This window comes from Panulirus ornatus, chromosome 6 (genome assembly GCF_036320965.1).
Source record: "Panulirus ornatus isolate Po-2019 chromosome 6, ASM3632096v1, whole genome shotgun sequence".
Classification (NCBI taxonomy): Eukaryota; Metazoa; Arthropoda; class Malacostraca; order Decapoda; family Palinuridae; genus Panulirus; species Panulirus ornatus.
Window position 1 is genome coordinate 43112317 of NC_092229.1, and position 27519 is coordinate 43139835.

The 27519-nt window shown below is 41.8% G+C and overlaps 1 protein-coding gene across 3 annotated transcripts in view; it reads right to left on the minus strand.

The window, feature by feature from the left end:
• The window catches only part of LOC139749170 (uncharacterized), a 117944-nt gene that overhangs the window by 79967 nt on the left and 10458 nt on the right, over positions 1–27519 (minus strand). For all 3 annotated transcript variants that reach the window (XM_071662826.1, XM_071662827.1, XM_071662828.1), the window contains exons 2-5: positions 20850–21030; positions 18029–18209; positions 12334–12514; positions 667–717 (exon numbers count right to left, since the gene is read on the minus strand). In XM_071662826.1, the coding sequence (XP_071518927.1) occupies positions 667–717; positions 12334–12411 (129 nt within the window). In that variant the 5' untranslated portion in view covers positions 12412–12514; positions 18029–18209; positions 20850–21030. The remainder of the gene's footprint in view (positions 1–666; positions 718–12333; positions 12515–18028; positions 18210–20849; positions 21031–27519) is intronic.

Consider the following 27519-nt stretch of genomic DNA (forward strand, 5'->3'; position numbering starts at 1 on the left):
CTTGAGGGAGTTTCACTTAAGAACTGGATCATGAGATATAGATAGGTAATTCTGCACACTTTATAATTAAGTCTGACGATTACAAATAGGAAAAACAAAAATTTTCATAATGCTGTAAATATATAGATAGACATATGAAAGCACCAAAATTGAATATTGCGGTGTTGCACATTCACCAACAAAATGATAAATAAACTTTGCAGACAGACTTTAGAAGCACTTACAAAAAAAAATTACAACTATACATCCTTCAAAGAACAGAAAGATATATGATAATCAAAGCATGGCAGCAAATCTATGGTATAAAAGTGTGTTAAACAGACACTTGTCAATGAAGATATAGTTTAAAAGTCAAGAACAACACGAAACATGTATTTGGATGGGTTGGGCCATTCTTTCACGTTTCCTTGCGCTACCTCACTAATGCAGGAGACAAGCGACATGAAAGAAAGGTCAAAAATATATGAAAGCCCAGCTAGGAAAGTAAAACAGTTAAGTCTACATACTGCCAATAGAAATGAGAAACATGCACAGCATAACTACAAAAAGATTTAAGAGTACACGTGGTTGAAATCATTCCCAAATGAGCCAAGAATAACTAAAGGTGTGTTAACAGGCAAATTATGTCTTAGCCAACAAATGCATTACATTAAAAACAGTTCTTACCACAATCCTATCTGGTTGACTGGCGCAGAAAGGATCCTTCATTACAGATGTCTGTAAAATGAAAAATACCTGCACACATCCATATCAACAGCAGTAATATACATAACTATTTGATATCGAATTATTCTTGCTTCCTACCACACCAATGTTTTCTGACACTTGCATTTATCTCCCTCACCACCCAACCATTAACAAATTCAACAAAGGTGACGTACACTTTTGCCACAGATCAACCTTCACTTGGAACTGTTCACTTTCCTCTCTTTGTACTTGTAAATATGCCTTGCAACCATGCTTCTCACTGCTTCTAGCAATTTATCTTCCACAAAGAAAATATACATATAATTTCTGGGGTAGGACATGGAAAGTTCTGCAGGGCTTGTATGTGGATGGGCAGTTGTGTTTTTAGTGCATTACACAAAGCTACAAGGTTCTTCCCAAAGATTGATGCTCTATGCATGCCAACATCCTCCCAATCACTCTCAAAGACAAATTGCCAGGTACACTAAACTTGTACCTCTTTAATTTGGCCATTCACCTTTGTCCCCCTTACCTCTGTTCTATACAGATAAGGGTACCAATCTCCGAGTTAGAGTGGATGTGAAAATTTAGGCCCTTTTTTGGTCCTACTAAAATCTTGCCGACAAAAGTATGAAAAATTGGAAATAAGGGAGACAACCCACACCAACCTTGCGTCAGCTTCATACAAAAAAAAATTACAAATGCTCCTAACTTGAAGTAATACCAAAGTAATGGAGAACTTCTGCAAGAGCTTGGATATTTCTGAATTAAAACTATATCGAGTATCATCCCTACATATGCTAACCAATACCCCCAAGTCTGAGTAATGTATCATTTTGAAATATCTTCATGCTATGCAATACACATGCTGTGCCCAATTACAAAATATGAGAAGAGCAAGGGACAAAGTTCATCATCCTCCCAGCTTGTGTCAGCTACTCTCCCTAATCACTATTTTTATGCATGCTAAGTGATTCAGAACAAAATCTTGAATATCCTCCCCATGAGTACCAGTCACTCTCCCTCACTCATTTTCACGGTGTACAGTGATATTCTTCATTCAAGTTATTCACTGCTAATGCTATGCCTGTGTATGATGTGAAAAGAATTAAGAATGAAGAAAACCACATACCGCATCCACACTTTCCATCATGAGCAGTCACATTTGGCAACCATATACCTGTCAAGCAGCTGTGAAACAGGCCAACACAGATGCTATCAAAAGCACAAAGTCCTTTTTCCCTATTTTTAGATTTTTAATTTCTTTAATGCTACTATAGAGATGGGACACGTCACACAAAAATGCATTGCTAAGGTTAATGTCTGTCAAGGTTAGATGGATGCATCATATGTTTATGGTGTCCACAACCAGCCTCACATTAATGCTCTTGCATCTGCACCACAGAGTATAGAACATGTGTGTTCTACCTCTTAAAACCCTGGCAGTGCCATTTTAAATACCTATAAAATCTTTTTTATGATCTAAATTACATGGTTCTTATAGATCACTCATATACAATAACCAGTCTATCTTTATCTCTGATGCCCATTCCCTACTGGAACTCCAATGAAAAGGGTGGCCAAAAGTCCTTACATGCCCCCATCACATACACCATTCCATGCATTCTTCCACTTTCTCTCCCTCCAGTATTCCTCCACCCCATTTGCCCTTGTCACAGGTGGTCTTCCACTTACACCAACCCCTTTAAATCAAACCCCCAGTCTTGCATTCTTTCCACTCTTACACACACATTTGCTCTATAGTAGGCTTTTACACCAACAGTTGTCCCCCTATACCATCCCAAAGTACTCCACTTGACTGTCATGCACTTTTTCCAGATCCATAAAATATGAATGCACACTTTTTCAAGATCCATAAAAGCTCCATACAACTTCTTACTTTTCACTTAATACTTTACCAGTCACCTTTATTACAAAAATCTGAGCCACACATCCCCTACCTTTCCTAAAATAAAATCCCCTTGCTCTTAACTTATTCTGTATTCAGTCACTTTTTCTGTATTCAATCACTTTCGTCACTGTCAGTTAATGTTCCTACATACACTTTTTCTGGTATAATTAAGACTTATTCCCCTCTAATTGCTACATACATCCTTAACACTTTTTCCTTTGAATATACAAACAATAATAGCACAACCTTCCGTTTCCAAGCTAATTACGTACAAGATGCATCAATTATCATTCTTACTCCATACTTCACCATTTCAGCCATAATCCCATCCAATCCAGTTGCCTTCCTTACCTCCATCGGTCTCATTATTGCACTTATCAACTCCCTTCTTGCTATAGGCCCCTGCACTCTTATCCTCTTCCTTTCCTCCTCCATACCCACATAACTTTATGTAATTACATTCGTATTCCATACAATTCTCTGTCCTCAGTCACATGGGATGAAGCATCATATACATATATCCTAAGAGTAAATTGCTATATATACCAAATCTTGAAGTGCTAGTTGTTATATTAAAGCATATAGGATGTTACCCTTCTACTCCACACAATACAAACTTTTCATCTGATTTTGGGATCATGACAATATATTTGATATTGTGATTTTGCCAATCTCAAAAATACCTTACATAAAAAAAATTCAATAGGATCTGTCGTCTACCTATTCCAGCTGTACCTACAGATGACATGCAAGAGCAAAACACAAGGGGAACAAAATGATCTGTATGTGGCATATTAGGATCTGAAGAAAGCATAAGGTTGATAGAGATGACATGTTGAAGGTCTTACAAGTATATAGTAGGAGAGAAAAGCTACTAACAGCAGTGACAAAAATTTCTAAATGAGCATAAGGTGCATGTAAAAGTAGGATGATAAGAGTGAGCGTGTTCAGGTGAAGACAGGTCTGCAGCACAGGTGTTTTGTGTCACTTAGGCAGTTTAATGCTTCTGGATAAGGTGGCAAGGTAAGTAAACAGTCTAGAAGATTAGGGTGAGTATGCAGTCTGTAGGGGATCTAAGAAGAAAGTCTGTCATCAGCACTGTTGGCAGATTCAAATGAAACTGAAGAAGTTGATGACAGACTTTTAATGTTTTTCAAAAAAAAAAGAAAAAAAAAATACATTTCAGATGTGAATAACAGCACTTCTCAGGCTTAGCAAAACTGACAGACAGGTTAATTGGGTTGTGAGTTGTAAAGGAGAAAATATGGAAGTAAAGTTTAAGATGCCTGGAAGTGAAGACAGCAAATAAGTCTAGTAATTGGAAGTGAATCAATGAGGAGTGTATGAAGGTAATCAACTGGGAGGGCAAAAATGGCTAAGTGAAGGTATAGTAGTATATTTTATTATACTTTGTCGCTGTCCCCCGTGTTAGTGAGTTGGCGCAAGAAAACAGATAAAAGAATGGCCCAACCCACCCACATACACATGCATATACATACACGTCCACACACGCACATATACATATCTACATTTTAACGTATACATATAATACATACAGACATATACATATATACACATGTACACAATTCATACTAGCTGCCTTTATTCATTCCTGTCACCACACCGCCACACATGGAATGACAACCCCTTACCTCCGAATGTGTGAGAGGAAGCAATAGGAAAAGACAACAAAGGCCACATTCGTTCACACTCAGTCTCTACCTGTCATGTAAAATGCACCAAAACCACAGCTCCCTTTCCACATCCAAGCCCCACAAAACTTTCCATGGTTCACCCCAGACGCTTCACACGCCCTGGTTCAATCAACTGACAGCACATCAACCCCGGTAGACCACATAGTTCCATTTCACATTATTTCTTGCACACCTTTCACCCTCCTGCATGTTCAGGGAACAAGCGCTCAAAATATTTTTCACTCCATCTTTCCACCTCCAATTTGGTCTCCCACTTCTCCTCGTTCCCTTCATCTCTTGACACACATCCTCTTTGTCAATCTTTCCTCACTCATTCTCTCCATGAGACCAAACCATTTCAAAAACACTCTTCTGCTCTCTCCACCACACTTTTCAGTACCACACATCTCTCTAAGCCTTTCATCACTTACTCGATCAAACCACCTCACACCACATATTGTCCTCAAACATCTCATATCAAACACATCCACCCTCTCCACACAACTCTATATATAGCCAACACCCTGCAACCATATAACATTTTTTGGAACCACTATTCTTTAAAACACTCATTTTTGCTTTGCCTAAATGTGTGTGGATGTAACCAAGATGTGAAAAAAGGAGAGATAGGTAGTATGTTTGAGGAAAGGAACCTGGATGTTTTGGCTCTGAGCGAAACGAAGCTCAAGGGTAAAGGGGAAGAGTGGTTTGGAAATGTCTGGGGAGTGAAGTCAGGGGTTAGTGAGAGGACAAGAGCAAGGGAAGGAGTAGCAATACTCCTGAAACAGGAGTTGTGGGAGCATGTGATAGAATGTAAGAAAGTAAATTCTCGATTAATATGGGTAAAATTGAAAGTTGATGGAGAGAGGTGGGTGATTATTGGTGCATATGCACCTGGGCATGAGAAGAAAGATCATGAGAGGCAAGTGTTTTGGGAGCAGCTGAATGAGTGTGTTAGCGGTTTTGATGCACGAGACCGGGTTATAGTGATGGGTGATTTGAATGCAAAGGTGAGTAATGTGGCAGTTGAGGGAATAATTGGTATGCATGGGGTGTTCAGTGTTGTAAATGGAAATGGTGAAGAGCTTGTAGATTTATGTGCTGAAAAAGGACTGATGATTGGGAATACCTGGTTCAAAAAGCGAGATATACATAAGTATACTTATGTAAGTAGGAGAGATGGCCAGAGAGCGTTATTGGATTACGTGTTAATTGACAGGCGTGCGAAAGAGAGACTTTTGGATGTTAATGTGCTGAGAGGTGCAACTGGAGGGATGTCTGATCATTATCTTGTGGAGGCTAAGGTGAAGATTAGTATGGGTTTTCAGAAAAGAGGAGTGAATGTTGGGGTGAAGAAGGTGGTGAGAGTAAGTGAGCTTGGGAAGGAGACCTGTGTGGGGAAGTACCAGGAGAGACTGTGTACAGAATGGAAAAAGGTGAGAACAATGGAAGTAAGGGGAGTGGGGGAGGAATGGGATGTATTTAGGGAATCAGTGATGGATTGCGCAAAAGATGCTTGTGGCATGAGAAGAGTGGGAGGTGGGCTGTTTAGAAAGGGTAGTGAGTGGTGGGATGAAGAAGTAAGAGTATTAGTGAAAGAGAAGAGAGAGGCATTTGGACGATTTTTGCAGGGAAAAAATGCAATTGAGTGGGAGAAGTATAAAAGAAAGAGACAGGAGGTCAAGAGAAAGGTGCAAGAGGTGAAAAAAAGGGCAAATGAGAGTTGGGGTGAGAGACTATCAGTAAATTTTAGGGAGAATAAAAAGATGTTCTGGAAGGAGGTAAATAGGGTGCGTAAGACAAGGGAGCAAATGGGAACTTCAGTGAAGGGCGTAAATGGGGAGGTGATAACAAGTAGCGGTGATGTGAGAAGGAGATGGAATGAGTATTTTGAAGGTTTGTTGAATGTGTCTGATGACAGAGTGGCAGATATAGGGTGTTTTGGTCGAGGTGGTGTGCAAAGTGAGAGGGTTAGGGAAAATGATTTGGTAAACAGAGAAGAGGTAGTAAAAGCTTTGCGGAAGATGAAAGCCGGCAAGGCAGCAGGTTTGGATGGTATTGCAGTGGAATTTATTAAAAAAGGGGGTGACTGTATTGTTGACTGGTTGGTAAGGTTATTTAATGTATGTATGACTCATGGTGAGGTGCCTGAGGATTGGCGGAATGCGTGCATAGTGCCATTGTACAAAGGCAAAGGGGATAAGAGTGAGTGCTCAAATTACAGAGGTATAAGTTTGTTGAGTATTCCTGGTAAATTATATGGGAGGGTATTGATTGAGAGGGTGAAGGCATGTACAGAGCATCAGATTGGGGAAGAGCAGTGCGGTTTCAGAAGTGGTAGAGGATGTGTGGATCAGGTGTTTGCTTTGAAGAATGTATGTGAGAAATACTTAGAAAAGCAAATGGATTTGTATGTAGCATTTATGGATCTGGAGAAGGCATATGATAGAGTTGATAGAGATGCTCTGTGGAAGGTATTAAGAATATATGGTGTGGGAGGCAAGTTGTTAGAAGCAGTGAAAAGTTTTTATCGAGGATGTAAGGCATGTGTACGTGTAGGAAGAGAGGAAAGTGATTGGTTCTCAGTGAATGTAGGTTTGCGGCAGGGGTGTGTGATGTCTCCATGGTTGTTTAATTTGTTTATGGATGGGGTTGTTAGGGAGGTAAATGCAAGAGTCCTGGAAAGAGGGGCAAGTATGAAGTCTGTTGGGGATGAGAGAGCTTGGGAAGTGAGTCAGTTGTTGTTCGCTGATGATACAGCGCTGGTGGCTGATTCATGTGAGAAACTGCAGAAGCTGGTGACTGAGTTTGGTAAAGTGTGTGGAAGAAGAAAGTTAAGAGTAAATGTGAATAAGAGCAAGGTTATTAGGTACAGTAGGGGTGAGGGTCAAGTCAATTGGGAGGTGAGTTTGAATGGAGAAAAACTGGAGGAAGTGAAGTGTTTTAGATATCTGGGAGTGGATCTGTCAGCGGATGGAACCATGGAAGCGGAAGTGAATCATAGGGTGGGGGAGGGGGCGAAAATTTTGGGAGCCTTGAAAAATGTGTGGAAGTCGAGAACATTATCTCGGAAAGCAAAAATGGGTATGTTTGAAGGAATAATGGTACCAACAATGTTGTATGGTTGCGAGGCGTGGGCTATGGATAGAGATGTGCGCAGGAGGATGGATGTGCTGGAAATGAGATGTTTGAGGAAAATGTGTGGTGTGAGGTGGTTTGATCGAGTAAGTAACGTAAGGGTAAGAGAGATGTGTGGAAATAAAAAGAGCGTGGTTGAGAGAGCAGAAGAGGGTGTTTTGAAATGGTTTGGGCACATGGAGAGAATGAGTGAGGAAAGATTGACCAAGAGGATATATGTGTCGGAGGTGGAGGGAACGAGGAGAAGAGGGAGACCAAATTGGAGGTGGAAAGATGGAGTGAAAAAGATTGTGTGTGATCGGGGCCTGAACATGCAGGAGGGTGAAAGGAGGGCAAGGAATAGAGTGAATTGGAGCGATGTGGTATACAGGGGTTGACGTGCTGTCAGTGGATTGAATCAAGGCATGTGAAGCGTCTGGGGTAAACCATGGAAAGCTGTGTAGGTATGTATATTTGCGTGTGTGGACGTGTGTATGTACATGTGTATGGGGGGGGGGGGGTTGGGCCATTTCTTTCGTCTGTTTCCTTGCGCTACCTCGCAAACGCGGGAGACAGCGACAAAGTATAAAAAAAAAAAAAAAAAAAAAAAAATTTTTGCTTTCAGAGATAATGTTCTCGACTTCCACACATTCTTCAATGCTTCCAGAACTTTTGCCCCCTCCCCCACTCTGTGACTCACTTCCACTTCCATGGTTCCATCCGCTCCCAGATCCACTCCCAGATATCTAAAACACTTCACTTCCTCCAGTTTTTCTCCATTCAAACTTATCTCCCAATTGACTTGTCCCTCAACCCTACTGTACCTAAAAACCTACCTCTTATTCACATTTACTCTCAGATTTCTTCTTTTACACACTTTACCAAACTCAGTCACCAGCTTCTGCAGTTTCTCACACAAATCAGCCACCAGTGCTGTATCATCAGCGAACAACAACTGACTCACTTCCCAAGCTCTCTCCTACACAACAGACTGCATACTTGCTCCTCTCTCCAAAACTCTTGCAGTCACCTCCCTAACAAACCCATCCATAAACAAATTAAACAACCATGGAGACATCACACACCCCTGCTACAAACCGACATTCACCGAGAACCAATCACTTTCCTCTCTTCCTACTTGTACACATGCCTTACATCCTCGATAAAAACTTTTCACTGCTAACAACTTGCCTTTCACACTATATATTCTTAATACCTTCCACAGAGCATCCCTATCAACTATCATATGCCTTCTCCAGATCCATAAATGCTACATACAAATCCATTTGCTTTTCTAAGTATTTCTCACATAACTTCAAAGCAAACACTTGATCCACACATTCTCTACCACTTCTGAAATCACACTGCTCTTCCTTAATCTGATGTTCTGTACATGCCTTCACCCTCTCAATCAATACCCTCCCATATAATTTACCAGGAATACTCAACAAACTTATACCTCTGTAATTTGAGTACTCACCTTTATCCCCTTTGCCTTTGTACAATGGCACTATGCATGTATTACACCAATCCTCAGGCACTTCACCAGGAGTCATACACATATTAAATATCCTTACCAACCAGTCAAAACAAGAAGTCACCCACTTTTTAATAAATTCCACTGCAAAACCATCCAAACCTGCTGCCTTGCCAGTTTTCATCTTCTGCAAAGCTTTTACTACCTCTTCTCTGTTTACCAAATCATTCTCCCTAACCCTCTCACTTTGCACACCACCTCGACCAAAACACCCTATATCTGCCACTCTATCATCTAACATTCAAAAATATTTCAAAATACTCACTCCATCTTCTCATCACCACAACTTGTTATCACCTCCCCTTCACCCATGTTTCCATTTGTTCTATGTCTTATGCACTTTATTTACCTCCTTCCAAAACATCTTTTTTTTTTTCTTTTTTTTCATACTATTCGTCATTTCCCGCATTAGCGAGGTAGCGCTAAGAACAGAGGACTGGGCCTTTGAGGGAATATCCTCACCTGGCCCCCTTCTCTGTTCCTTCTTTTGGGAAAAAAAAAAAAAAAAAAAAAAAAAAAAAAAAAACGAGAGGGGAGGATTTCCAGCCCCCCGCTCCCTTCCCTTTTAGTCGCCTTCTACGACACGCAGGGAATACGTGGGAAGTATTCTTTCTCCCCTAAAATATAATGATACTCTCACCCCAACTCTCATTTGCCTCTTTCACTTCTTGCACCTTTCTCTTGATCTCCTGCCTCTTTCTTTTATACATCTCCCACTCATTTGCACTATTTCCCTGCAAAATTCGTCCAAATGCCTCTCTCCTCTATCACTAATAATCTTACTTTTTCATCCCACCACTCACTACCCTTTCTAATCTGCCCACCTCCCATGCTTCTCATGCCACAAGCATCTTTTGTGCAAGCCATCACTGCTTCCCTAAATACATCTCATTCTCCCCTCACTCCCCTTACCTCCTTTGCTCTTACCTTTTTCCATTCTGCACTCAGTCTCTCCTGGTACTTCCTCACACAAGTCTTCTTCCCAAGCTCACTTACTCTATTCACCCCAACATTCTCTTCTTATCTGAAAACTCTACAAATCTTCACCTTCACCTCCAATAGATAATTATCAGACATCCCTCCAGTTGCACCTCTCAGCACATTAACATCCAAAAGTCTCTCTTTCGCGTGCCTATCAATTAACACAATCCAATAACACTCTCTGGCACTCTCCTACTTACATACGTATACTTATGTATATCTCTCTTTTAAACCAGATATTCCCAATCGCTAGTCATTTTTCAGCACAAATCTACAAGCTCTTCATTTCCATTCACACTGAACACTCCATGTACACCAATTATTCCCTCAACTGCCACATTACTCACCTTTGCATTCAAATCACCCATCACTATAACCAGCTCTCGTGCATCAAAACTACTAACACTCACTCAGCTGCTCCCAAAACACTTGCCTCTCATGATCTTTCTTCTCATGCCCAGGTGCATAGGCACCAATAATCACCCATCTCTCACCATCCACTTTCAGTTTTACCCATATCAATCTAGTTTACTTTCTTACACTATCACATACTCCCACCACTCCTCTTTCAGGAGTAGTCCTATTCCTTCCCTTGCTCTTGTCCTCTCACCAACCCCTGACTTTACTCCCATAACATACCCAAACCACTCTTCCCCTTTACCATTGAGCTTCGTTTCACTCAAAGCCAAAACATCAAGGTTCCTTTCCTCAAACATACTACCTATCTCTCCTTTTTTCTCATCTTGGTTACATACACACACATTTAGACACCACAATTTGAGCCTTCGAGGAGGATAAGCACTCCCCGCATGACTCCTGTATCCCCTTTTAGAAATTAAAATACAAGGAGGGGAGGGTTTCTAGTCCCCCGCTCCTGTCCCCTTTAGTCGCCTTCTACGACACGAGGAATGTGTGAGAAATAAGTACGAAACACTTGGCTTACAGATGTGGATGTTTGTAAGTGTGGATGTGCTGGAAATGAAATATCTGAGGACAGTGTGTAGTGTTAGGGGTTTTGGTCAAATCAGAGAGCAAGAGGTGTGGTGATAAAATTGTATGGTTGAGAAAGCAAAAGAGGGTGTCTTGAGTTGTCAATAAATATAGAGAGTGAGAGAAACTGGAAAAAAAAAAAAAGACGTTAAGAAGTGGATGGGAAACGGAGAATAGGAAGACCAAACTGGAGATGGAAGGATGGAATGAAAAATGTTTTTAATGGTCAATGCCTTAACATGCTACAGAGCATAAGGCAAGTATTGGATAGAGTAAATTTGAATAATGTGGTACAGTGTTTAATGTGCTGTCAATGGACAAAACTAGGTCAAGCGACGAAGCCAGGAGAAAACATGAAAAGGTCTGTGAGGCCTGGTTAAGGATAGGCGAAGACATTTTCAGTGCATTGCACATGACTGATAAGAGAATGCATGTGAGCAAATGCAGTTATTTATTCCTGCAAATTTCTCAGAGCAGGAATAAGTGGGAGACCAAACTAAAGATGGAAAGATGGAGTGTAAAAGATTTTGAGTGATCGGGGCCTGAGCATGCAGGAGGGTGAAAGGCATGCAAGGAATAGAGTGAATTGTAACGATGTGGTATACCAGGGTTGATGTGCTGTCAATGGATTGAACCAGGGCATGTGAAACATCTGGAGTAAACCATGGAAAGTTTTGTGGGGCCTGGATGCAGAAAGCAAGCTGTGGTTTCGGTGCATTATACATGACAGAGACTGAGCGAACTAATGTGGTCCTTGTTGTCTTTTCCTAGCGCTACCTCATGCACATGCGGGGGGAAGGGGTTGTCATTTCATGTGTGGCAGGGTGGCAACAGGAATGAATAAGGGCAGACAGTATGAATTATGTACATGTGTACATGTGTATATGTGTGTGTATATATATGTATACATTGAGATGTATTGGCATGTATATGTGCGTGTCTAGACGTGTATGTACATACATGGGTACGTGGGTGGGTTGGGTCATTGTTTCCTTGCGCTACCTCGCTAACGCGAGACACAGCAACAAAGTATAATAAATAAAAATATTCTTTTTCATATATGTTCGCCACTTCTGGCATACACAAGGTAGCGCCAGAAAGAGAAAAGAAATTGCCTCGTTTGTTAAAATCAACTCTCAAGCTGTCATGTACGATGCAATGAAAGCAATCACGAACCATAATGATGGATTAAATATTTCGAGTTCAAAAATTTCTCAACTATCGCAAGAAAGGACTTCATTATGTATATAAATACAAATAGGAACTATACCAAAACATCTACTAACACAATTTCAAATTCCTTCAAGCCCATGGGTAGCAATGCTTTATATACTGACTATATCATAACATGTAAAAATGCTGGCTGAAAGTCCTTACACATGTAACTGTATACTGTAGGTGTTGCAAGACTCTACCTGCTTGAAGTTACGATGAGGAGTCCTCCTATTTGTTAAGACTACCATAAGTAGAGTCCTCTTTGTTATGACCATCATAAGTAGACAAAAGAATATGGCCCAAACAAAAAGGAGCTGTTCACTTCAAAGATGTTCACCGTTTGATATTAGGCAAGTTACAGCCCTGAAGATGCTGGAGCCCCTGGAAAATATTAATATCTAAGGTTGTACAAAAGCTGAATTACATGTTCTTCCAAAAATGTGCATGCCAGGTTCAAGATATATACAATACATCTCAATAAAATGTTGAAAGGTTCCATTCATTAATATCCTTCAGAAAATAACTCCTGGAACCTTACAATTATTCTTGCATGTATTTTGGCCAAGGTACCTCTTATGATATACTTGGAATTCCTACATGCTAATCTCATAACTGCAAACTCCAGCAGAGTATAAGGACAACTGAATTGTGAGGCTGACTGTATTCAATTCCATAAGAAACTAGAGGAATAAGAATATTTCCAGCTTTCATACATCTTTAATGTCCCACCTTCCAAAACTCTTAATGACAATCCTCAACCTCTATGATGACCCCCCCCCAAAAAAAAGAATTCAACTTTGTAATTCATGAGGAGTTTCACCAATTAGTCTAACTACTCTTGCGTCATATTATTTTCATACAAATTTGTCAACTCTTGTGTATGCCATATAGCACAAGGAATATATAAAAAATGGCCTCATTTACACTAATACCCATATCAGTGCTACCCCATAGAACACTCCCTTGAATCATGGATCTCTAGTTTTGATTTTTTTTTCTGAAATCCATACACGAGGTCAAAAGCCAAGAGTCCAAACTCCCACAAAACACTGAAAGCAGACAGACACACACACACACATTCAACAAGCAATTCAAATTTTGCCATGCTTACAATCAACACACATCCTTGCCAACGTGCAGACTTTTCAATATCAATGCGACTTTTTTACCTATTATGTCTACAAGACAGCCTCCAAGTTCTGATGCTGCCCGTGTATATGAAGGACCAATGAAAAACCTTTAGGATATAAAATAAAAGTTGAAGCAGTGAAAGCTGGTGTGCATCAGGACATGTGGATGAAGCTTTCGAATTGGCTACAGTGATTGTTTGAACCATTATTATGGATAGACAAGATAAATGTTTCCGCCAGGATGTCTATCCACAAAGTTAATGCAACAAATGTGACTCACTGAAGCAGCAGTTTGCAAGGTAATATGGAAAGTAGGTCAGGTGTTTGCTTTGAAGAAAATATGTGAGAAGTACTTAGAAAAGCAAATGGATTTGTATGTAGCATTTATGGATCTGGAGAAGGCATATGATAGAGTTGATAGAGATGCTCTGTGGAAGGTACTAAGAATATATGGTGTGGGAGGCAAGTTGTTAGAAGCAGTAAAAAGTTTTTATCGAGAATGTAAGGCATGTGTACGTGTAGGAAAAAAGGAAAGTGATTGGTTCTCAGTGAATGTAGGTTTGCGGCAGGGGTATGTGATGTCTCCATGGTTGTTTAATTTGTTTATGGATGGGGTTGTTAGGGAGGTGAATGCAAGAGTTTTGGAAAGACGGGCAAGTATGAAGTCTGTTGTGGATGAGAGAGCTAGGGAAGTGAGTCAGTTGCTGTTCGCTGATGATACAGCGCTGGTGGCCGATTCATGTGAGAAACTGCAGAAGCTGGTGACTGAGTTTGGTAAAGTGTGTGAAAGAAGAAAGTTAAGAGTAAATGTGAATAAGAGCAAGGTTATTAGGTACAGTAGGGTTGAGGGTCAAGTCAATTGGGAGGTAAGTTTGAATGGAGAAAAACTGGAGGAAGTAAAGTGTTTTAGATATCTGGGAGTGGATCTGGCAGCGGATGGAACCATAGAAGCGTAAGTGAATCATAGGGTGAGGGAGGGGGCGAAAATCCTGGGAGCCTTGAAGAATGTGTGGAAGTCGAGAACATTATCTCGGAAAGCAAAAATGAGTATGTTTGAAGGAATAGTGGTTCCAGCAATGTTGTATGGTTGCAAGGCGTGGGCTATGGATAGAGTTGTGCGCAGGAGGGTGGATGTGCTGGAAATGAGATGTTTGAGGACAGTATGTGGTGTGAGGTGGTTTGATTGAGTAAGTAATGTAAGGGTAAGAGAGATGTGAGGAAATAAAAAGAGCGTGGTTGAGAGAGTAGAAGTGGTTGTTTTGAAATGGTTTGGGCACATGGAGAGAATGAGTGAGGAAAGATTGACCAAGAGGATATATGCGTCGGAGGTGGAGGGAACAAGAAGTGGGAGACCAACTTGAAGGTGGAAAGATGGAGTGAAAAAGATTTTGAGTGATTGGGGCCTGAACATGCAGGAGGGTGAATGGCGGGCAAGGAATAGAGTGAATTGGATCGCTGTGGTATATCGGGGTCGATGTGCTGTCAATGGATTGAATCAGGGCATGTGAAGCGTCTGGGGTAAACCATGGAAAGTTCTGTGGGGCCTGGATGTGGAAAGGGAGCTGTGGTTTCGTGCATTATTGCATGACAGCTGGTGACTGAGTGTGAGCGAATGGGGCCTTTGTTGTCTTTTCCTGGCGCTGCCTCGCGCACGTGATGGGGGAGGGGAATGTTATTCCGTGTGTGGCGGTGATGGGGGTGAGTAGGGGCAGACAGTGTAAATTGTGTGCATGTGTGTATATGTGTGTGTATATATGTGTGTACGTTGGGATGTGTGGGTGTGTATGTTTGCGTGTGGGGACGTGTGTGTGTGTGCATGTGTGTGGGGGTGGGTTGGGCCATTTCTTTCATCTGTTTCCTTGCGCTACCTCGCAGGAGCGGGAGACAGCGACAAAGCAAAATCAAAAAAAAATAATAGGAAAAGCAGAACTAAACCAAGTAAGGGGCACTTGGCAACACACGATGCATATTACCACATCCTTCCACTTCACCTTTCAAATCACCCACACCTATTCTGTTTTCACAATATTTTATGCTAGGTGCAGTAGGGTTGAGGGTCAAGTCAATTGGGAGGTAAGTTTGAATGGAGAAAAACTGGAGGCGATGAAGTGTTTTAGATATCTGGGAGTGGATTTGGCAGTGGAGGGAACAATGGAAACGGAAGTGAATCATAGGGTGGGAGAGGGGGCAAAAATTCTGGGTGCCTTGAAGAATGTGTTGAAGTCGAGAACATTATCTCGGAAAGCAAAGGTGGGTATGTTTGAAGGAATAGTGGTTCCAACAATGTTGTATGGTTGCGAGGCGTGGGCTATGGATAGAGTTGTGCGCAGGAGGGTGGATGTGCTGGAAATCCGAGATGTTTGAGGACAATACGTGGTGTGAGGTGGTTTGATCGAGTAAGTAATAATAGGGTAAGAGAGATGTGTGGTAATAAAAAGAGTGTGGCTGAGAGAGCAGAGGAGGGTGTTTCGAAATGCTTTGGTCACATGGAGGGAATGAGTGAGGAAAGATTGACAAAGAGGATATATGTGTCAGAGGTGGAGGGAACAAGAAGTGGGAGACCAACTTGAAGGTGGAAAGATGGAGTGAAAAAGATTTTGAGTGATCAGGGCCTGAACATGCAGGAGGGTGAAAGGCATGCAAGAAATAGAGTGAATTGGAACGATGTGGTATACCAGGGTCGATGTGCTGTCAATGGATTGAACCAGGGCATGTGAAACTTCTGGGGTAAACCATGGAAAGTTTTGTGGGGTCTGGATGCAGAAAGGGAGCTTTGCTTTCCGTGCATTTTACATGACAGCTAGAGACTGAGTGAACGAATGTGGTCCTTGCTGACTTTTCCTAGTGCTACCTCATGCACATGCAGGGGGAAGGGGTTGTCATTTCATGTGTGGCGGGGTGGCAACAGGAATGAATAAGGGCAGACAGTATGAATTATGTACATGTGTACATATGTATATGTGTGTGTATATATGTGTATACGTTGAGATGTATTGGCATGTATATGTGAGTGTCTGGACGTGTATGTACATACATGGGTATGTGGGTGGGTTGGGTCATTGTTTCCTTGCGCTACCTCGCTAACGCGGGACACAGCGACAAAGTATAATAAATATTATTTATTCATTTTGCTTTGTCGCTGTCTCCCGCGTTTGTGAGGTAGCGCAAGGAAACAGACGTAAGAAATGGCCCAACCCACCCCCATACACAATGTATACACACACACATGTCCACACACGCAAATATACATACCTATACATCTCAATGTACACATATATATACATACACAGACACATACATATCTACCCCTGCACACAATTCACACTGTCTGCCCCCATTCACTCCCATCGCCACCTCGCCACCCATGGAATACCTTCCCCCTCCCCCCTCAAGTGTGCGAGGTAGCACTAGGAAAAGACAACAAAAGCCCCATTTGTTCACACTCAAGTCTCGAGCTGCCACGCAATAATGCCCGAAACCACTGCTCCCTTTCCACATCCAGGCCCCACACAACTTTCCATGGTTTACCCCAGACGCTTCACATGCCCTGATTCAATCCACTGACAGCACGTCAACCCCGGTATACCACATTGATCCAATTCACTCTATTCCTTGCCCTCCTTTCACCCTCCTGCATGTTCAGGCCCCAATCACACAAAATCTTTTTCACTCCATCTTTCCACCTCCAATTTGGTCTCCCACTTCTCCTCGTTCCCTCCACCTCTGACACATATATCCTCTTGGTCAATCTTTCCTCACTTATTCTCTCCATGTGTCCCAAACCATTTCAAAACACCCTCTTCTGCTCTCTCAACCACGCTCTTTTTATTTCCACACATCTCTCTTACCCTTACATTACTTACTCGATCAAACCACCTCACACCACACATTGTCCTCAAACATCTCATTTCCAGCACATCCACCCTCCTGCACACAACTCTATCCATAGCCCACGCCTCGCAACCATACAACATTGCTGGAACCAATATTCCTTCAAACATAACCATTTTTGCTTTTCAAGATAATGTTCTCGACTTCCATACATTCTTCAAGGCTCCCAGGATTTTCGCCCCCTCCCCCACCCTATGATTCACTTCCGCTCCCATGGTTCCATCCACTGCCAGATCCAATCCCAGATATCTAAAACACTTTACTTCCTCCAGTTTTTCTCCATTCAAACTTACCTCCCAATTGACTTGACCCTCAACCCTACTGTACCTAATAACCTTGCTCTTATTCACATTTACTCTTAACTTTCTTCTTTCACACACTTTACCAAACTCAGTCACCAGCTTCTACAGTTTCTCACATGAATCAGCCAACAGCGCTGTATCATCAGCGAACAACAACTGACGCACTTCCAAAGCTCTCTCATCCACAACAGACTTCATACTTGCCCCTCTTTCCAAAACTCTTGCATTCACCTCCCTAACAACCCCATCCATAAACAAATTAAACAACCAGGGAGACATCACAAACCCCTGCCGCAAACCTACATTCACTGAGAACCAATCACTTTCCTCTCTTCCTACACGTACACATGCCTTACATCCTCAATAAAAACTTTTCAATGCTTCTAACAACATTATGTATATACATACAAATAAATAGGAACTATACCAAAACATCTACTAACACAATTTCAAATTCCTTCAAGCCCATGGGTAGCAATGCTTTATATACTGACTATATCATAACATGTAAAAATGCTGGCTGAAAGTCCTTACACATGTAACTGTATACTGTAGGTGTTGCAAGACTCTACCTGCTTGAAGTTACGATGAGGAGTCCTCCTATTTGTTAAGACTACCATAAGTAGAGTCCTCTTTGTTATGACCATCATAAGTAGACAAAAGAATATGGCCCAAACAAAAAGGAGCTGTTCACTTCAAAGATGTTCACCGTTTGATATTAGGCAAGTTTCAGCAATGAAGATGCTGGAGCCCCTGGAAAATATTAATATCTAAGGTTGTACAAAAGCTGAATTACATGTTTTTCCAAAAATGTGCATGCCAGATTCAAGATATATACAATACATCTCAATAAAATGTTGAAAGGTTCCATTCATTAATATCCTTCAGAAAATAACTCCTGGAACCTTACAATTATTCTTGCATGTATTCTGGCCAAGGTACCTCTTATGATATACTTGGAATTCCTACATGCTAATCTCATAACTGCAAACTCCAGCAGAGTATAAGGACAACTGAATTGTGAGGCTGACTGTATTCAATTCCATAAGAAACTATAGGAATAAGAATATTTTCAGCTTTCATACATCTTTAATGTCCCACCTTCCAAAACTCTTAATGACAATCCTCAACCTCTATGATGACCCCCCCCCCAAAAAAAAAAATTCAAATTTGTAATTAATGAGGAGTTTCATCAATTAGTCTCACTACTCTTTTGTGTCAAATTATTTTCATACAAATTTGTCAACTCTTGTGTATGCCATATAGCACAAGGAATATATAAAAAATGGCCTCATTTACACTAATACCCAAATCAGTGCTACCCCATAGAACACTCGCTTGCATCATGGATAGTTTTGATTTTTTTTTTCTGAAATCCATACACGAGGTCAAAAGCCAAGAGTCCAAACTCCCACAAAACACTGAAAGCAGACAAACACACACACTCACATTCAACAAGCAATTCAAATTTTGCCATGCTTACAATCAACACACATCCTTGCCAACGTGCAGACTTTTCAATATCAATGCGGCTTTTTTACCTATTATGTCTACGAGACAGCCTCCAAGATCTGATGCTGCTCGTGTATATGAAGTACCAATGAAAAACCTTTAGGATGTAAAATAAAAGTTTAGGCAGTGAAAGCTGGTGTGCATCAGGACGTGGATGAAGCTTTCGAATTGGCTACAGTGATTGTTTGAACCATTATTATGGATAGACAAGATAAATGCTTCTGCCAGGATGTCTATCCACAAAGTTAATGCAACAAATGTGACTCACTGAAGCAGCAGTTTGCAAGATAATATGGAAAGTAGGAAAAGCAGAACTAAACCAAGTAAGGGGCACTTGGCAACACACGATGCATATTACCACATCCTTCCACTTCACCTTTCAAATCACCCACACCTATTCTGTTTTCACAATATTTTACGTTAGGTGCAGTAGGGTTGACGGTCAAGTCAATTGGGAGGTAAATTTGAATGGAGAAAAACTGGAGGAGGTGAAGTGTTTTGGATATCTGGGAGTGGATTTGGCAGTGGAGGGAACAATGGAAACGGAAGTGAATCATAGGGTGGGAGAGGGGGCAAAATTTCTGGGTGCCTTGAAGAATGTGTTGAAGTCGAGAACATTATTTCGGAAAGCAAAGGTGGGTATGTTTGAAGGAATAGTGGTTCCAACAATGTTGTATGGTTGCAAGGTGTGGGCTATGGATAGAGTTGTGCACAGGAGGGTGGATGTGCTGGAAATCCGAGATGTTTGAGGACAATACGTGGTGTGAGGTGGTTTGATCAAGTAAGTAATAATAGGGTAAGAGAGATGTGTGGTAATAAAAAGAGTGTGGTTGAGAGAGCAGAGGAGGGTGTTTTGAAATGCTTTGGTCACATGGAGGGAATGAGTGAGGAAAGATTGACGCAAGAGGATATATGTGTCAGAGGTGGAGGGAACAAGGAGAAGTGGGAGACCAACTTGATGGTGGAAAGATGGAGTGAAAAAGATTTTGAGTGATCGGGGCCTGAATATGCAGGAGGGTGAAAGGCATGCAAGGAATAGAGTGAATTGGAACGATGTGGTATACCAGGGTCGATGTGCTGTCAATGGATTGAACCAGGGCATGTGAAACGTCTGGGGTAAAACATGGAAAGTTTTGTGGGGCCTGGATGCAGAAAGGGAGCTTTGGTTTCTGTGCATTTCACATCACAGCTAGAGACTGAGCGAACGAATGTGGTCCTTGCTGACTTTTCCTAGTGCTACCTCATGCACATGCAGGGGGAAGGGGTTGTCATTTCATGCGTGGCGGGGTGGCAACAGGAATGAATAAGGGCAGACAGTATGAATTATGTACATGTGTACATATGCATATGTGTGTGTATATGTGTATACGTTGAGATGTATTGGCATGTATATGTGCATGTCTAGACGTGTATGTACATACATGGGTATGTGGGTGGGTTGGGTCATTGTTTCCTTGCGTTACCTCGCTAAACGCGGGACACAGCGACAAAGTATAATAAATTTAAATATTCTTTTTCATATATGTTCACCACTTCTGACATACACAAGGTAGCGCCAGAAAGAGAAAAGAAATTGCCTTGTTTGTTAAAATCAACTCTCAAGCCGTCATGTACGATGCAATGAAAGCAATAACGAACTATAATGATGGATAAAATATTTCGAGTTCAAAAATTTCTCAACTATCGCAAGAAAGGACTTCATTATGTATATAAATACAAATAAATAGGACCTATACCAAAACATCTACTAACACATTTTGAAATTCCCTCAAACCCATGGGTAGCAATGCTTTATATACTAACTATATCATGACATGTAAAAATGCTGGCTGAAAGTCCTTACACATGTAACTGTATACTGTAGGTGTTGCAAGACTCTACCTGCTTGAAGTTACGATGAGGAGTCCTCCTATTTGTTAAGACTACCATAAGTAGAGTCCTCTTTGTTATGACCATCATAAGTAGACAAAAGAATATGGCCCAAACAAAAAGGAGCTGTTCACTTCAAAGATGTTCACCATTTGATATTAGGCAAGTTACAGCCCTGAAGATGCTGGAGCCCCTGGAAAATATTAATATCTAAGGTTGTACAAAAGCTGAATTACATGTTTTTCCAAAAATGTGCATGCCAGGTTCAAGATATATACATCTCAATAAAATGTTGAAAGGTTCCATTCATTAATATCCTTCAGAAAATAACTCCTGGAACCTTACAATTATTCTTGCATGTATTCTGGCCAAGGTACCTCTTATGATATACTTGGAATTCCTTCATGCTAATCTCATAACTGCAAACTCCAGCAGAGTACAAGGACAACTGAACTGTGAGGCTGACTGTATTCAATTCAATAAGAAACTATAGGAATAAGCACATTTTCAGCTTTCATACATCTTTAATGTCCCACCTTTCAAAACTCTTAATGACAATCCTCAACCTCTATGATGACCACCCCCCCCAAAAAAAAAATCTTCAAATTTGTAATTAATGAGGAGTTTCACCAATCAGTCTAACTACTCTTTTGTGTCAAATTATTTTCATACAAATTTGTCAACTCTTGTGTATGCCATATAGCACAAGGAATATATAAAAAAGGCCTCATTTACACTAATACCCAAATCAGTGCTACCCCATAGAAAACTCGCTTGCATCATGGATCTCTAGTTTTGATTTTTTTTTCTGAAATCCATACAAGAGGTCAAAACTTTCACAAAACACTGAAAGCAGACAAACACACACACTCACATTCAACAAGCAATTCAAATTTTGCCATGCTTACAATCAACACACATCCTTGCCAACGTGCAGACTTTTCAATATCAATGCGACTTTTTTACCTATTATGTCTACAAGACAGCCTCCAAGTTCTGATGCTGCTCGTGTATATGAAGTACCAATGAAAAACCTTTAGGATATAAAATAAAAGTTGAGGCAGTGAAAGCTGGTGTGCATCAGGACATGTGGATGAAGCTTTCGAATTCGCTACAGTGATTGTTTGAACCATTATTATGGATAGACAAGATAAATGCTTCCGCCAGGATGTCTATCCACAAAGTTAATGCAACAAATGTGACTCACTGAAGCAGCAGTTTGCAAGAAAATATGGAAAGTAGGAAAAGCAGAACTAAACCAAGTAAGGGGCACTTGGCAACACACGATGCATATTACCACATCCTTCCACTTCACCTTTCAAATCACCCACACCTACTCTGTTTTCACAATATTTTGTTGTTTTGTTACAGTAGGGTTGAGGGTCATGTCAATTGGGAGGTAAGTTTGAATGGAGAAAAACTGGAGGAAGTGAAGTGGTTTAGATATCTGGGAGTGGATTTGGCAGCGGATGGAACCATGGAAACGGAAGTGAATCATAGGGTGGGAGAGGGGGTAAAAATTCTGGGAGCCTTGAAGAATGTGTTGAAGTCGAGAACATTATCTCGGAAAGCAAAAATGGGTATGTTTGAAGGAATGGTGGTTCCAACAATGTTGTATGGTTGCGAGGCGTGGGCTATGGATAGAGTTGTGCGCAGGAGGATGGATGTGCTGGAAATGAGATGTTTGAGGACAATGTGTGGTGTGAGGTGGTTTGATCGAGTAAGTAACATAAGGGTAAGAGAGATGTGTGGAAATAAAAAGAGCGTGGTTGAGAGAGCAGAAGAGGGTGTTTTGAAATGGTTTGGGCACATGGAGAGAATGAGTGAGGAAAGATTGACCAAGAGGATATATGTGTCGGAGGTGGAGGGAACGAGGAGAAGAGGGAGACCAAATTGGAGGTGGAAAGACGGAGTGAAAAAGATTTTGTGTGATCGGGGCCTGAACATGCAGGAGGGTGAAAGGAGGGCAAGGAATAGAGTGAATTGGATTGATGTGGTATACCGGGGTTGACGTGTTGTCAGTGGATTGAATCAAGGCATGTGAAGCGTCTGGGGTAAACCACGGAAAGCTGTGTAGGTATGTATATTTTGCGTGTGTGGACGTATGTATATACAGGTGTATGGGGGTGGGTTGGGCCATTTCTTTCGTCTGTTTCCTTGCGCTACCTCGCAAACGCGGGAGACAGCCACAAAGCAAAAAAAAAAAAAATATATACATATATATATATATATTTTTTTTTTTTTTTTTTTTTTTTTATACTTTGTCGCTGTCTCCCGCGTTTGCGAGGTAGCGCAAGGAAACAGACGAAAGAAATGGCCCAACCCCCCCCCCCCCATACACATGTACATACACACGTCCACACACGCAAATATACATACCTACACAGCTTTCCATGGTTTACCCCAGACGCTTCACATGCCTTGATTCAATCCACTGACAGCACGTCAACCCCTGTATACCACATGACTCCAATTCACTCTATTCCTTGCCCTCCTTTCACCCTCCTGCATGTTCAGGCCCCGATCACACAAAATCTTTTTCACTCCATCTTTCCACCTCCAATTTGGTCTCCCTCTTCTCCTCGTTCCCTCCACCTCCGACACATATATCCTCTTGGTCAATCTCTCCTCACTCATTCTCTCCATGTGCCCAAACCATTTCAAAACACCCTCTTCTGCTCTCTCAACCACGCTCTTTTTATTTCCACACATCTCTCTTACCCTTACGTTACTTACTCGATCAAACCACCTCACACCACACATTGTCCTCAAACATCTCATTTCCAGCACATCCATCCTCCTGCGCACATCTCTATCCATAGCCCACGCCTCGCAACCATACAACATTGTTGGAACCACTATTCCCTCAAACATACCCATTTTTGCTTTCCGAGATAATGTTCTCGACTTCCACACATTTTTCAAGGCTCCCAAAATTTTCGCCCCCTCCCCCACCCTATGATCCACTTCCGCTTCCATGGTTCCATCCGCTGACAGATCCACTCCCAGATATCTAAAACACTTCACTTCCTCCAGTTTTTCCCCATTCAAACTCACCTCCCAATTGACTTGACCCTCACCCCTACTGTACCTAATAACCTTGCTCTTATTCACATTTACTCTCAACTTTCTTCTTCCACACACTTTACCAAACTCAGTCACCAGCTTCTGCAGTTTCTCACATGAATCAGCCACCAGCGCTGTATCATCAGCGAACAACAACTGACTCACTTCCCAAGCTCTCTCATCCCCAACAGACTTCATACTTGCCCCTCTTTCCAGGACTCTTGCATTTACCTCCCTTACAACCCCATCCATAAACAAATTAAACAACCATGGAGACATCACACACCCCTGCCGCAAACCTACATTCACTGAGAACCAATCACTTTCCTCTCTTCCTACACGTACACATGCCTTACATCCTCGATAAAAACTTTTCACTGCTTCTAACAACTTGCCTCCAACACCATATATTCTTAATACCTTCCACAGAGCATCTCTATCAACTCTATCATATGCCTTCTCCAGATCCATAAATGCTACATACAAATCCATTTGCTTTTCTAAGTATTTCTCACATACATTCTTCAAAGCAAACACCTGATCCACACATCCTCTACCACTTCTGAAACCGCACTGCTCTTCCCCAATCTGATGCTCTGTACATGCCTTCACCCTCTCAATCAATACCCTCCCATATAATTTACCAGGAATACTCAACAAACTTATACCTCTGTAATTTGAGCACTCACTCTTATCCCCTTTGCCTTTGTACAATGGCACTATATATATACACATATATTATCCCTGGGGATAGGGGATGAAGAATACTTCCCACGTATTCCCTGCGTGTCGTAGAAGGCGACTAAAAGGGGAGGGAGCAGGAGGCTGGAAATCCTCCCCTATCGTTTTTTTTTTCTTTTTTTTTAATATTCCAAAAGAAGGAACAGAGGCGGGCCAGGTGAGGATATTCCACAAAGGCCCAGTCCTCTGTTCTTAACGCTACCTCGCTAATGCGGGAAATGGCGGATAGTTTAAAAGAAAGATATATATATATATATATATATATATATATATATATATATATATATATATATATATATAGGGTGTTTTGGTCGAGGTGGTGTGCAAAGTGAGAGGGTTAGGGAAAATGATTTGGTAAACAGAGAAGAGGTAGTGAAAGCTTTGCGGAAGATGAAAGCCGGCAAGGCAGCGGGTTTGGATGGTATTGCAGTGGAATTTATTAAAAAAGGGGGTGACTGTATTGCTGACTGGTTGGTAAGGTTATTTAATGTATGTATGACTCATGGTGAGGTGCCTGAGGATTGGCGGAATGCGTGCATAGTGCCATTGTACAAAGGCAAAGGGGATAAGAGTGAGTGCTCAAATTACAGAGGTATAAGTTTGTTGAGTATTCCTGGGAAATTATATGGGAGGGTATTGATTGAGAGGGTGAAGGCATGTACAGAGCATCAGATTGGGGAAGAGCAGTGTGGTTTCAGAAGTGGTAGAGGATGTGTGGATCAGGTGTTTGCTTTGAAGAATGTATGTGAGAAATACTTAGAAAAGCAAATGGATTTGTATGTAGCATTTATGGATCTGGAGAAGGCATATGATAGAGTTGATAGAGATGCTCTGTGGAAGGTATTAAGAATATATGGTGTGGGAGGAAAGTTGTTAGAAGCAGTGAAAAGTTTTTATCGAGGATGTAAGGCATGTGTACGTGTAGGAAGAGAGGAAAGTGATTGGTTCTCAGTGAATGTAGGTTTGCGGCAGGGGTGTGTGATGTCTCCATGGTTGTTTAATTTGTTTATGGATGGGGTTGTTAGGGAGGTAAATGCAAGAGTTTTGGAAAGAGGGGCAAGTATGAAGTCTGTTGGGGATGAGAGAGATTGGGAAGTGAGTCAGTTGTTGTTCGCTGATGATACAGCGCTGGTGGCTGATTCATGTGAGAAACTGCAGAAGCTGGTGACTGAGTTTGGAAAAGTGTGTGGAAGAAGAAAGTTAAGAGTAAATGTGAATAAGAGCAAGGTTATTAGGTACAGTAGGGTTGAGGGTCAAGTCAATTGGGAGGTGAGTTTGAATGGAGAAAAACTGGAGGAAGTGAAGTGTTTTAGATATCTGGGAGTGGATCTGGCAGCGGATGGAACCATGGAAGCGGAAGTGGATCATAGGGTGGGGGAGGGGGCGAAAATCCTCGGGGCCTTGAAGAATGTGTGGAAGTCGAGAACATTATCTCGGAAAGCAAAAATGGGTATGTTTGAAGGAATAGTGGTTCCAACAATGTTGTATGGTTGCGAGGCGTGGGCTATGGATAGAGTTGTGCACAGGAGGATGGATGTGCTGGAAATGAGATGTTTGAGGACAATGTGTGGTGTGAGGTGGTTTGATCGAGTGAGTAACGTAAGGGTAAGAGAGATGTGTGGAAATAAAAAGAGCGTGGTTGAGAGAGCAGAAGAGGGTGTTTTGAAGTGGTTTGGGCACATGGAGAGGATGAGTGAGGAAAGATTGACCAAGAGGATATATGTGTCGGAGGTGGAGGGAACAAGGAGAAGAGGGAGACCAAATTGGAGGTGGAAAGATGGAGTGAAAAAGATTTTGTGTGATCGGGGCCTGAACATGCAGGAGGGTGAAAGGAGAGCAAGGAATAGAGTGAATTGGAGCAATGTGGTATACCGGGGTTGACGTGCTGTCAGTGGATTGAAGCAGGGCATGTGAAGCGTCTGGGGTAAACCATGGAAAGCTGTGTAGGTATGTATATTTGCGTGTGTGGATGTATGTATATACATGTGTATGGGGGGGGGGGTTTGGGCCATTTCTTTCGTCTGTTTCCTTGCGCTACCTCGCAAACGCGGGAGACAGCGACAAAGTATAAAAAAAAATAATAATATATATATATTTTTTGCTTTGTCGCCATCTCCCGCGTTTGCGAGGTAGCGCAAGGAAACAGACGAAAGAAATGGCCCAACCCCCCCCCATACACATGCATATACACATGTCCATGCACGCAAATATACATACCTACACAGCTTTCCATGGTTTACCCCAGACGCTTCACATGCCTTGATTCAATCCACTGACAGCACGTCAACCCCAGTATACCACATCGCTCCAATTCACTCTATTCCTTGCCCTCCTTTCACCCTCCTGCATGTTCAGGCCCCGATCACACAAAATCTTTTTCACTACATCTTTCCACCTCCAATTTGGTCTCCCTCTTCTCCTCGTTCCCTCCACCTCCGACACATATACCCTCTTGGTCAATCTTTCCTCACTCATTCTCTCCATGAGATGTTTGAGGACAATGTGTGGTGTGAGGTGGTTTGATCGAGTGAGTAACGTAAGGGTAAGAGAGATGTGTGGAAATAAAAAGCGTGGTTGAGAGAGCAGAAGAGGGTGTTTTGAAGTGGTTTGGGCACATGGAGAGGATGAGTGAGGAAAGATTGACCAAGAGGATATATGTGTCGGAGGTGGAGGGAACAAGGAGAAGAGGGAGACCAAATTGGAGGTGGAAAGATGGAGTGAAAAAGATTTTGTGTGATCGGGGCCTGAACATGCAGGAGGGTGAAAGGAGGGCAAGGAATAGAGTGAATTGGAGCGATGTGGTATACCGGGGTTGACGTGCTGTCAGTGGATTGAATCAAGGCATGTGAAGCGTCTGGGGTAAACCATGGAAAGC